The 13753-nt window shown below is 39.0% G+C and overlaps 1 protein-coding gene across 9 annotated transcripts in view; it reads left to right on the top strand.

Moving 5' to 3' along the window:
* The window catches only part of LOC118262010 (SET and MYND domain-containing protein 4), a 41871-nt gene that overhangs the window by 11709 nt on the left and 16409 nt on the right, over window positions 1-13753 (top strand). For 8 of the 9 annotated variants that reach the window (XR_007707016.1, XR_007707017.1, XR_007707019.1 and 5 more), the window contains exons 5-15: window positions 8281-8445; window positions 8526-8663; window positions 9053-9260; window positions 9343-9541; window positions 9622-9718; window positions 9806-9992; window positions 10254-10401; window positions 11493-11576; window positions 12352-12489; window positions 12949-13028; window positions 13120-13196. Coding sequence is in view for 2 of the 9 variants with exons in the window: in XM_035573102.2 (XP_035428995.1) it covers window positions 8281-8445; window positions 8526-8663; window positions 9053-9260; window positions 9343-9541; window positions 9622-9718; window positions 9806-9992; window positions 10254-10401; window positions 11493-11576; window positions 12352-12489; window positions 12949-13028; window positions 13120-13196 (1521 nt within the window). In the remaining 7 variants the exon portion in view is untranslated. The remainder of the gene's footprint in view (window positions 1-8280; window positions 8446-8525; window positions 8664-9052; window positions 9261-9342; window positions 9542-9621; window positions 9719-9805; window positions 9993-10253; window positions 10402-11492; window positions 11577-12351; window positions 12490-12948; window positions 13029-13119; window positions 13197-13753) is intronic. The other variant, XM_035573112.2, reaches the window with a different exon arrangement.

A 13753-nucleotide genomic window follows, 5' to 3' on the forward strand; every position in this document is an offset into this window, starting at 1 on the left:
TTCTTGACTAAAATTTACCAAATCGGTCCAGCTGTTCTCGAGTTTGAGTGTGACTAACGAACAGCAATTGATTTTTATACATCCTTACAAATAGAGGCTATTTTTAAAATGTCGATTCCCACAGTTTTGTTAAAGAAAGGCCTTATACATATTTTAGTAGTGTTGACTCGCAGGTCTATAGATCATGTACGAATCACCTCCACAAAAATATTACCTAGGTACATAATATTTTTAAAGTGTCGTGACGCACATTTCATTCTGATCATAAGTGATTAAGTATATTAGTATCTATATTGACTCAAGTCCACTCTTATTACTTTTATCAATTTCCGCTTTAGGTTCACAAATTGTTGTCCCTGGATAGGTGAATGTCTGGTTTACGTTGTTCTCATAAGACTCTTTTAATTTAAATATTGTATTGTACCCTAAATATTGTAAGTAACGATGGAGTTTATTGTTCGGTTTTTCGATTTGAATTGAATTTTGCATATTTTCAGTGTGTGTTCACTGTAGATACAGTGTGTGCCTATTCCCATACACCTCCTGTCATAATTCTTAGCTATTTACGGTCTATACTACGTTAATTTGCTTAAAAAGGAAATTATCGTAGTATTAATAGACCGTAATAGTAATTTACACAACCTAGGAAATGGATCCGATACCCCTTCCTCGCCAGTTGCTCTAGTGCAGGGGTTCCCAACCATTGGTCCGCAGAAGATAAAAATATAGTCCGCGTAATAAAAAACCTTCAAGGCGATACCTCTATCCAATGAAATACCAGGGTTAAAGCTCGAATCAAACTTATATCAGAGGAGGCAACTGCTTTCAATAATCTGATTTTATGAGCGAGTTTGGGACCACGTTAAGAAAATAATAACAATAGTGGACCCTAACCTAACCACAAAAATATAAAAGTTGACTTGACCAGGAATAGGTTGGGAACCCCTGTTCTAGTAACACGACTGCACTCGAACAAAAATTAATATACAACTGTTTTGTTTAACCATATACTCGTATTTATATAAATCGTTACATTAGTAAAAAGTAAGACTAACTGAGTTCAATCTTAGAATTCTTTTTCTTAGAAAAATACAAAACAAAAATTTAAAATTGTTCATGTAATTTTATTAATGTTCATGTTGGTTGGTGTTCACTTTGCACCACTTGTGTTTATGTTTATGAGTTGTTTATGTAAAGGGTACCGCCTTTTGCCGTACATCTGTGAGACTCACAGAGGTGAACAGTGCCAAAAAAATAATAATTAATCAATTGTATATTTTGATGAAAATGTTTGATGATTTCCATTCGTAATATGGTATGAGCTTATTTTACAGGAAAGAAGAAAAATCGTTATTTTGAAAACATTAACGTATATTACTGAGATATTTTCAAAAAATCTGAGAATACACCAATTAAATTAATTCTTTGTCTGACCCGGGAAAAGAAATCGGACCTGTGTCACACACTTCTTATTCAAAGTTACTTTCCGAACTGTCTCGAGTGTTGTACGTATATTTAGGTAGGTATGTGCATCTGATTACTTTTTTTAGCGTGTAAGAACTTCAGGTGTCGCGTAAACATAGTTCTACCAGAGGTCACTGTGGCGTAACCACCATACACCATAGTGACCTTAAGAGAACTATGTGTGAGCAATCGTAGTATCGAAGTATTGCTGATGCATCGAGTATAAACATCAATGAAGAAAGGAAAATCCGGACTGTCGTGGGTAGCTGACGGCTCGGATTTTTTTTTCTCTTTATTGATGTTTAAATGCCCTGGCTACAGGGTTGATGTCTTCTTCGGAATATTTGTGAGCGCCTCAGAAATATATCTGAATAAGACATCGGAGGCAGACACCGACACGCCGTGCACCGACCTGCCTCCCTTGTGGTGGGGTACTCACGTAGTCGTCAGTACTGCCACCGTGGGGGCGGCGGGCCGGACAGTCGCCGAGTCGTCTTAGAAGTTAGAAGATGCCTGCGAAGACTTCTTGTTTAGTAATTAGTCAGGAAATTTTAAGTAGGAACACAAATATTTATTTATTTATCACACATATACACAACGGAAACTTACTAAATACAAATTTATATAAATCTATATCCGTATTTATAAAGCTGAATAGTTTATTTGAACGCGCTATTCTCCTGGTCCGAATTAAATAATTATTTTTGGATAGGGAATTTGTCTATAGGCTATATAACCAATAAGAGTCGAACAGTGGGTAAATAACCACCGTATATAAAATAAATACGAAATTAACTTACGTCTCTGTTTCGTCTTTCCGTTAAAACCATTGTAACGATTTGAATATTTGTGTTTATGTTGGATACTTAGTGTTGGGTAAATAGCCGGCTACTTTGAGTTATTATCGATAATAATCCATTAATAGCCATTAATAGCCTAGCAATGGATGATAACCCGATAATGTAAGTTAAAAAATAAAGCAGTTTTATTGTAAAATCTGTGGGTGTAAACATAAATTGGGTGCGTGTACGAAGTGTGATTCAACATATTGTTATTGTTTTTATTTATTTTCACTATTTGTAATGAAAAAGTGTTAATAATAATAGGTACACATTTTTCGGGAAATTCAGAGATCCAATACTATAAAAAAGTTTGTACTATTGACACTCGCTGCCCAGCAATTTTACCGATGAGTATAAACATCAATGAAGAAAGAAAAATCCAATTGTCGTGGGTAGCGGATGTAAATACAGCAAGGCTTGTTTATTTTAGCTATTTCCACAGCATAATGTCTTACGGCATTTTGACGTGTTGGCTCCTAAGTTGGAACGTGCGTTGTATTCAATTTTTATTTTGCGTGGCGGGACGAGCTCCGGCGCTATTCATGAGCGGAATGGCAGCAACGACTGTCGCAACCGAGGGCTGGGCTCGTGAATCTTTGCAGCGATAAGTCTCCTCTTTAAGTGGCTTAAATCATTCTTACAGTGCCTTCTCAATGCGAGGACCGCCCATTTACGAAAATATTATGTCAGGGACGTACGGTGAAAATATCAACAATTGTTAGCTGAAAAAAGAAGCGACAGACCCAATTTTAATACGCGGGAGGTAAAAATAAGTTGAGCTATACCGCAATTCCGATTGTCCAAAGTGCAAGTAGAGAAATCCTTCATGTTTTATTCCTTAAAAACTAATAATGGTTTTTGTGTTAAGCATGTTCATAATAAACTACCACTTTGGAGGTGTCTACCATACTGAATCTGAACGACAAAAAATTTAAATCTTGTATAAAGCGTGAACTGTGTAAACAGGCATATTATAAACTGTCAGATTATATTGAGGATAAAAATGCGTGGCAGCATGTTGGTCCGGCTCCACTGGACACTCGCTCACACTAGACAATGCTCAAATACGATCACTAGTTACACGTTAACTTAAAGTATTAATTTATTCCAATGCAGTCTAGGGATCCTGTGGCTATCAAGCAGATATTTTTTTATGTGAAAGATTAAATTATATATTATTATTATTTGTATAGAAGCATTATTTCAAAATTGTAAGTGTACATATGTGGGCACTATGTTTGAAATAACCCGCTATTTTATTTTCTTTACAAATTGGTTTTATTGTCCAGTTAGTTTTGACGTATTGTAGTTACATTGTTCCTACATATATATACAATAGATAAATAGTGTATCAGAGAAATTGTAAAAAACTGCTTTTAATCGATTTTAGCCAAATGAGTAACGATGGAGTTTCTTGCTCGTTCTTCTCCATTCGAAGCTACACTTTGGAACGAGCGCCTAGCTTCACTGACAGACAGACTGACGGACAATTCAATTTGACGTTTCAAAAGTGCCTTATTTAGGATTAATTGAAATAAATGCTTTGACTTTGACTTTAGCTGACGGCTCGGATTTTTTTTTCTCTTTATTGATGTTTAAATGCCCTGGCTACAGGGTTGATGTCTTCTTCGGAATATTTGTGAGCGCCTCAGAAATATATCTGAATAAGACATCGGAGGCAGACACCGACACGCCGTGCACCGACCTGCCTCCCTTGTGGTGGGGTACTCACGTAGTCGTCAGTACTGCCACCGTGGGGGCGGCGGGCCGGACAGTCGCCGAGTCGTCTTAGAAGTTAGAAGATGCCTGCGAAGACTTCTTGTTTAGTAATTAGTCAGGAAATTTTAAGTAGGAACACAAATATTTATTTATTTATCACACATATACACAACGGAAACTTACTAAATACAAATTTATATAAATCTATATCCGTATTTATAAAGCTGAATAGTTTATTTGAACGCGCTATTCTCCTGGTCCGAATTAAATAATTATTTTTGGATAGGGAATTTGTCTATAGGCTATATAACCAATAAGAGTCGAACAGTGGGTAAATAACCACCGTATATAAAATAAATACGAAATTAACTTACGTCTCTGTTTCGTCTTTCCGTTAAAACCATTGTAACGATTTGAATATTTGTGTTTATGTTGGATACTCCATTTATTGGGTAAGGTTAAATGCAAGTTAACATCGTGCTACGATCAGAAGCGGAGCAGAGCAGAAGAAACTGGGTGAAAGTGCCGGGTGCGAGGATACTGGCCAATGGAAACCTTATCACACTGACTTGTATTCTCGCTGCCCAGCAATTTTGCCGATGAGTATAAACATCAATGAAGAAAGGAAAATCCGGACTGTCGTGGGTAGCGGATGTAAATACAGCAAGGCTTGTTTATTTTAGCTATTTCCACAGCATAATGTCTTACGGCATTTTGCTGTGGGGTCGGGCCGCGGATGTATTCAATTTTTATTTTGCAAAAGCGAGCTATTCGAGCAATATATAACTTGCCCCGTCGTGAATCTTTGAGAGAACTTTTTAAAACTATAAATATTCTTACAGTGCCTTCTCAATTCATTTACGAAAATATTATGTACGTAAGAAAAAATCAACAATTGTTTGTAAAAAGAAGCGACAGACACAATTTTAATACGAGACGTAAAAATAAGTTGGCTATACCGCAATTCCGATTGTCCAAAGTGCAGAAATCCTTCATGGGTTTTTGTGTTAAATGTTATAATAAACTACCAACTACCATACTGAATCTGAACGACAAAAAATTTAAATCTTGTATAAAGCGTGAACTGTGTAAACAGGCATATTATAAACTGTCAGATTATATTGAGGATAAAAATGCGTGGCAGCATGTTGGTCCGGCTCCACTGGACACTCGCTCACACTAGACAATGCTCAAATACGATCACTAGTTACACGTTAACTTAAAGTATTAATTTATTCCAATGCAGTCTAGGGATCCTGTGGCATCAAGCAGATATTTTTTTATGTGAAAGATTAAATTATATATTATTATTATTTGTATAGAAGCATTATTTCAAAATTGTAAGTGTACATATGTGGGCACTATGTTTGAAATAACCCGCTATTTTATTTTCTTTACAAATTGGTTTTATTGTCCAGTTAGTTTTGACGTATTGTAGTTACATTGTTCCTACATATATATACAATAGATAAATAGTGTATCAGAGAAATTGTAAAAAACTTCTTTTTTAAAAGAGTAACGATGGAGTTTCTTGCTCGTTCTTCTCCATTCGAAGCTACACTTTGGAACGAGCGCCTAGCTTCACTGACAGACAGACTGACGGACAATTCAATTTGACGTTTCAAAAGTGCCTTATTTAGGATTAATTGAAATAAATGCTTTGACTTTGACTTTAGCTGACGGCTCAGATTTTTTTTTCTCTTTATTGATGTTTAAATGCCCTGGCTACAGGGTTGATGTCTTCTTCGGAATATTTGTGAGCGCCTCAGAAATATATCTGAATAAGACATCGGAGGCAGACACCGACACGCCGTGCACCGACCTGCCTCCCTTGTGGTGGGGTACTCACGTAGTCGTCAGTACTGCCACCGTGGGGGCGGCGGGCCGGACAGTCGTCGAGTCGTCTTAGAAGTTAGAAGATGCCTGCGAAGACTTCTTGTTTAGTAATTAGTCAGGAAATTTTAAGTAGGAACACAAATATTTATTTATTTATCACACATATACACAACGGAAACTTACTAAATACAAATTTATATAAATCTATATCCGTATTTATAAAGCTGAATAGTTTATTTGAACGCGCTATTCTCCTGGTCCGAATTAAATAATTATTTTTGGATAGGGAATTTGTCTATAGGCTATATAACCAATAAGAGTCGAACAGTGGGTAAATAACCACCGTATATAAAATAAATACGAAATTAACTTACGTCTCTGTTTCGTCTTTCCGTTAAAACCATTGTAACGATTTGAATATTTGTGTTTATGTTGGATACTCCATTTATTGGGTAAGGTTAAATGCAAGTTAACATCGTGCTACGATCAGAAGCGGAGCAGAGCAGAAGAAACTGGGTGAAAGTGCCGGGTGCGAGGATACTGGCCAATGGAAACCTTATCACACTGGCTTGTATTCTCGCTGCCCAGCAATTTTGCCGATAATCATCGTAAACGTGAAGAAAGTGTGGCCTGTACATGAAGATTTGACTTGAACTAAATAACGTGCCTTTATTATTTTTGTAATAGAATGCAACTAGATTATGTAATAGCATAGTGTGTATCATCGCCTTGATAAATGGTTCAAAGTAAAATGCAGCCTATCTGAATTCAATTGTTAATAACGTTTAGTAATCAACTACACTTTGCCCTTAATGTGACTTGACTGCACGGTTGGTTGGTGCGGTGGCTGGGCAAGCGGCTGCCGTGTAATATTTAGCGGGTTCGATTCTCGCACGCAGCAACTCTTTTGTGTGATCCGCAAATTGTTGTTTCGGGTCCGAGTGTCATATATGTATGTAAAATTATATGTTTGTAAATGCACCCACGACCCAGGAGTAGGAAAACCTAATGCGGGAAATGTGTAAAAATCTGTACGTGACATTGTAGGTACCACTGATTTAATTGTGCATATCTGGGCTTTTTTGTAAACATTTTTCATGTTGAAGGTTAATTGTTGTCAGAACAAATTGTACGTACTTACATTGAATGATTAAAACTGCCGTTGAAAGATTTTTGTCGTATGAATTCTAGGTTTCCAGGATGTGGTTGATTCTTAAGGGGATTATAATGCGTGAGACTATTGCCATAATATACCAGCCATACCAGGCACAATTTTACATTCAGCGCTAATACAGAGAATTTTTCGAAAATCTGAAAAGATTCCGTTCTAGGAATCACCCCGAGACCCTTGCCTCTTCTCTTCCGACTAAGTAGTCGAACTTGTTACCACTCGACCAATGAAATAGTCCACGACGAATCCCAATCGCCAACTTCGTGTGTTAGTCAGAATTATTGAAAAATCGAAAATGGGAATGCAATGTGTTTATTCAATTGATGCAATGTATTTTGAACTTGGTGTCTGTTTTATCAAAGAAAACATGCGAGTTAGGTGTGTAAATTAAAATGTATGTAATAATGTAACATGTATGTATGTATGTAAATGTCGTAGTTGATGGCACTCACGTTACTTGAAAAATCCAGTTGTAATGTTACGTTTCTAGATTTGTTTTCCCCAAGGAGTGTAGATTTGAAGCACAGAAGACGCGAGGGTCTTGGGCGGGGCCCATGTTTGTCAACTCTATTCTGTAGCGAGATCAGACATGGACTCCACCTCGGATCCGAGCGACACATGAAGAAAGAAGATAAGAGAACCAAACAGAAAGACATGAAGAGAAGCAACTAAACAGTACCCTTAGTACGAGTTTTTTTACGTTTAAAGTAATCGAAATGAGTGCGTTCGGCGCTCGTGATTTGTTGGTTTATTCAAACCGGCCAACCAGAACGCCGAACGCGATATAGACGTAAAACAAACTAGTACTAAGGATGCAGTTTGCAGAATGCTTTTACAACAACCTGTGGTCACAGGGTAGATGTCCTCTTGCAAATTATGATGTATAGGTTCTAATATATACAAATACATTTGTGAGAGGCCATCGGAGGCACCGAACCATCTCTAATCAGCGCGCCGACCTGCCTCCCTTGCGGTGGGGTGCTTACTTCGTCGTCAGCACCACCACCGTGGCGGCGGCGGGCCGGACAGTCGCCGAGTCGTCGCAGCGAGCGTCTCCAAACGTAGTAACGGCGAAAATATTCACTTACAACACTCTGCGAACAATACTTGTTCAATAAGGAAACTAGAAAAAACTATACTATGCAGCATCCGATTTACAAATGTATCCATAACTTTAAAAGTGCACCTTGTGTCAATTAACATAAATGTTATTTCCGAACGGTTAACGAACTTTAAGTTTCTCCACAGACGGAACGAGGAGTTCGGGCGTCACGTGCTGGTGAAGGAGCCGGTGAAGAGGGGCGATGTAATATTCGCTGAGGAGCCGTTCGCCTCCGTCAAGCTGCCGGACAAGGACCTCCCGCATCCTTACTACTGCGACTACTGCTGCAGCAGCGATTCGGCCATGATTGGGTAAGTGTTTAAGTAACTTCACTTCTAGTATGGAATTGTATTGTTGTCCTCGTAGAAGTTCACACGTCTCTCGCTTGTAGGTGCAGCGACTGCTCTCGCGTGGTGTACTGCGACGAAGCTTGCTACTATCTCGGCAAAAACTTTTACCATCGTTGGGAATGTATCGGAGTAAGAGCTAACATATTCCCTATTATAGGGATCGCTCATTTGGCCTTTAGGTAAGGTTTTTTTAACCCAGTTTTGACTGCAAGTGGGTGAAGTGACAAACGGTGATTTCGTTTTAACTCACGTCGTCAATACGACGTGCGCTACTGTTGGGATGTTTCCACGTTACAAAATATATTGTTGCAACTTTTCAGTAACCCTTAATCAACTTTTAAGTTCAATTTAATTAACGGCGGTTTGATTTTATTATGTACATTAGTTAGTGGTTATCGCTACGTAATTTATTAAAATTATATAGGTATGCTAATTGACACAAAAAATGTATTTCAATGCGGAACTCCATAAAAATATTACAATATTGTTCCCAAATAAGCTTAAATTTGACAAGTTGGAAACATCCCATCTCATGAATTCTAGATATAACACGGTTGATGGTTTTTAGGGTTATGCTAAAATACGCCCATAAGGGCTTCCCTCGTCTGCCGAAGTCTGCCGGCACGCCGACCACGGCTGCCGCACTCATCGCGGCGTACAGCAACGTGGACAACATCCACATCTACAAGACGGAGACAGAGTCCTTCTACCGTATGTTCAACCTGTCGTCGAACCTGGGCACTTCGGCGAACACCGACAACATTCAATACGCCCTAGTCAGTACAGTATTGCAAATTTAACATTTTAATGTTAAATTACTGTATAGTGCGTGTTTCTTACAGTGATCCTCTCTTTCAGTCGTCCACCATGCTGACCCTGTATCTCGAGCAAAATACTAAATTTTTTGACTATTTCCCGGCCAGAGTTGGGTATCCTCTACCCATGAGCGAAATGAAGCTCTTGTGCGCTGCCTTGATATTCCGTAGCTTGGGCCAACTGATTAGCAACGCGCACACGGTAATGGAATTGAATACTGGTCAAAATCCGAACATGCCAAGTGAGTAACTGATTTCCTCTGCATACTCGATTAATTCAGATAATTGCGAGAACTTTTCTGATACGTGATATCTTTCACAGTACCGTGCACATCTAGCCCCTGGCGTCGGATCGGGACGGGGATATATCCGAGCGCTTCAATGATGAATCACTCTTGTGAACCAAACATCACAAACGTGTAAGTCTTTGTTACTGTTTATGTTTGACTCGTATACTACAAGAACTTTTTCAGAAAAGCATTAAAACATGTTATTTTCACGTACAGGTTCTACAAAAACCATCTCTTCGTTAAAGTGATCCGTGAGTTGCCCATAGGGGGTGAAGTTCTCAATTGCTACGGTCCCCACTATGCAAGAGCTTCCACCGACGACAGACGTGAAGCCCTACGTATCCAGTACGGTTTTAACTGTATGTGCCCAGCCTGCGTCGACGAATCCAGAAAGGACTTTGTCGTGAGTACCTAGTGTTGTTGCCATTCAATAGTTAGGTAGTTAGTATTAACTGTAACTTTGAACCCTTAACTCCACGTGATTAGAGTATTAAAGTTAAAGTGTTAATAAGTTGACTAGTCACTGGTAGTCCTAGTTGTTCCTACTTGTAGGTCACTCGTAGGTAAAGTTAACTGAGAGTATAGTAGTCGATCAATGTCACCGAGTCCGCTCCATTCAATGTTGTAATTCTGTCCCCTGAAAATCACGTTGTCCCTCCCTCAGTCGCTGTTTTCGGCGTACGCATGCTCGTCATGCAAGGGTCCTGTTACATGGGAAGGGACGAGAATGTGTTGTCACCAGTGTCCCAATGAGTTCCCGCTGCAAAGGGCCCAGAACGCCGCTGAGACTGCCGATGCAATGCACGCAATAGGTACTGTACTCATGTCTACATTACCGCCCTCCGAAACACGTCTGGTCTCCCTCGTCCGCTGTGCTCGGACACAGGCCGAGGAATTGAGCGACCTCACAGTCGCACTGAACAGTAACGTCGCCATGTCCGTCTTATTATTGCTTGTATCCAAATATCCAATTTTATATTTATAGCTTTTACGCCAGTTTAATATTACTGTCATGCTGTATAAATGGTAAAATTTTTTAGTCCGCCACGTGTTCTAATAATGCTGGGCTGGGCGTGTTTTGTAATGTTACTTATTTAACACTACGTTGTGATTGGTCAACCTGGAAAAGCCTACACCGACTCGGCACCCAGACTTGCACACGAATTCAATTTTCCTATAAAGTCACTTTAAACATAGAAACGTGGAAATCTACTGGGTCACGAAGCAATTGGTGTGGTTACTTTCCGGTTTTATACTATCTATTGTTCCCTGACTGGGCAACGGCTTCTAGTACAGTTATTGTTTACCCATTAGATTTTAAGGTTTTATGATATTTTTATTATATCGGAACATATAAGAGAAGTAGGTGAGTGATGACCCAAACACCGAACTAACATTAGCCTGCCTAGTCACGTTGACCCGATCATTTTCTACGTTAGAAGAAAATTGTGATGTGCAAGTTTATCGAATATACACAAAATTATTTTGACCTGTGTAGGACATTCTCAGGGTAGAACATTTCTAATTCAATTCCAGAATTCGACCCTGGCGTTGAAATAGGTAATCCCATGAACACGTTGACTGTGGAAAGTGCTCATTTGTAACGGCGGCCGAGACACAAATTGTGTAGATGTGATTTTGTATGTAGATGACATGATTGGCACGTTAGGGACCGACTGGTACCGATACGCATCGCAAAATTCTCTAAATCAAGGAGAATATTGTAAGTGATAGATGCAGGCGTCGGTGCCGGTGCCGCCGGTTACAAATAAGTTTCGAGCAAGCCGGCCGACTTGTACGAACTCAAGTCGCGGGCAATCTGCAATCACCGTGTTGATATCTCATGTGCTAGCAATCTGATCAGTCTGATACAATTTCTACTCTCTTATATGTTCTGCGTTAGTTTACTGCAAGCGGTGCCATAAGGAACTCAAGATTCCAGACATAATTGTCACATTCACCCGAAGTCACAAATATGTGCACCAAGGTATGGTATCAATGTGCTAACCGTGTATGTCTTCCATTTTCCTGTTGCAACTGCTGTTGAGTGCGCACCAAGGTACCAGGTACTAGGGGGAGGTGCCGAGACCTGGTACCAAGCAACTTTGTACCTATGTTCTCTCGTACCTTTTCCTTCTCTAGTGGTAAACGACCGGTATCTTACATACTGCTTACATTTCATTATTTAGTTTGTTTCTGTAAAATGTGTTGTTATATCGTTTGTTTAGTTTTAGATCATTTTATTATTTTCTTTTTGTTACGGCCAAATATTTCGGAGCTGTATTTATATTTGAGTTCAGTGTTGTCCTTTCATTTTAAACATACGCCGCTGTGCTTTGTAGATAGAAGCACTATGTACTATTCTGTTTAATTTCGTGTCAGGAGCTAGAAGGTCTACAGATCTGACTAAATCAGCGCGTACTTAAGTGCGTTGCATGTTTAAACATTGTACAAATCTGTTGACACCTTCGTGCATATACCTAATGTTCAATTTATTCATAGTCAGATCAGATGCAAAGGTCCCTATACTATATCATAATATTTATAAGCTGAAGTAATACTAAAGATAATAACTAATCGATAACAAATTCAATCGTACTGGGATGAATAAATAAAGACCTTAAAACCTTCGTTCTTGAAGTGGATTACACACAATAATCTATTTAAATGTTCAATCTATGTAATATTTATTAAAGTCTTAATTTGTTTATCAATGACAATAGAATAGTATTGTCTTGTTAATGAATGATTTGTTCGTATAGCCATGCGCGCTCGAACTAAAGAAGAGCGTTGCGACCGAATGGTTCGGTCCTACCGTCTGATGCAGCAAGTCTTGTATCGCCATCATAACATACTGAGAAAGGCCTCTGATGACCTGGCCATGCTATACGCTGCTATAGGTGAGCCATCTCGCAAACTATATTAGTTAGTTAGAGTCTGACACTCCCTCTGGCCTCAAAAGTTAGATGATTCCCTCCCCCCCCCCTCAAAAAAGCCTTTCGGGGGCTTTGGAGGTTACTGCGTAATATGTCACGGGTTTGTTTCCCACAAATCTATGTGCGTCTAACGTTGTTTTTCCTATTTGTAATGACTTTTCCAGTTATGTTCTCCGTGTTCCAATATAACTGAGAATTTCAAAATGCAACAACTTCTGAGGATTTCATTTGACACAGGAGAAAATCATAAGATCTTACAGGCCATAATTTCTTAACTAAAAACTATGTTATTATTAATCTTAAGGCTGACAACTTCGAAAATTGTTGCCATATGAAAAAACTCGAAACAAAGTTTGCAGGTCCGCTAGTAGTCAATAAGTTGGGTGTTTAATTCTACTTTCTAATACATTTCTACTGTTTTAGGCGAGTACACAAAGAGCATCGATCTGATAAAGCAGAACATCCAAAGCTTCGAGTACCAGTTCGGGTCATTCAGCGTCGAGGTACGTTATTTTGAACTCTATACTTACACATTAAGTTCTATATTTGTATAAGGTAAAGTGATTTAATATTCTATGTTTTCATTGAATACAGGTAACCAATGAGATCAGGAAGATGGCGAACCTTATGCTAGGACGCATCATGAAATATTTGGACAATCCTGAATTAGAGTGAGTATTCATTCTCATACTTATCTTTGTTTATGGGTTAAGCAGGCATGTAAGTAGAGGAATCACCTGACGATAAGCAAACGGCACCGCCTATAAACACCCACAACACTAGAGGAGTTATAAGTACGTTGCCAGTTTTGGATGTTAGGGATTTGACGATTGAGAGATTTAGGGGATATTGATAGTGGGTTGATTGGGCCTCCCTTAACCTCAGTCACACTGCCAACACAAGCGCTGTTTCACGTCGGTTTTCTGTGACGCCGTGTTCCGGCTTTTTATGTCTACTATAGATGCACTTGTGCTTTATATAATCTACCAGTTACAATCCACTTCTTATATAACTGCATCGCAATTGTAACGGTGCATAGATAAACGTGGTACAAAGCGCCTAGATTGATTTATTGTTCATTTCCTGCGCGCTCCTGTAGCTGTTACATTTGATTGGCTAGATCCCCTGGAGTGCCTATGCAAGTATAGACAGTATATCCTTACAGTTTAACCACGCCCACCTCAAGAGTCAAGTCAAGACTTAGCAACTACTAATAAAAGTTCTTGTT

This window comes from Spodoptera frugiperda, chromosome 25 (genome assembly GCF_023101765.2).
Source record: "Spodoptera frugiperda isolate SF20-4 chromosome 25, AGI-APGP_CSIRO_Sfru_2.0, whole genome shotgun sequence".
NCBI lineage: Eukaryota > Metazoa > Arthropoda > Insecta > Lepidoptera > Noctuidae > Spodoptera > Spodoptera frugiperda.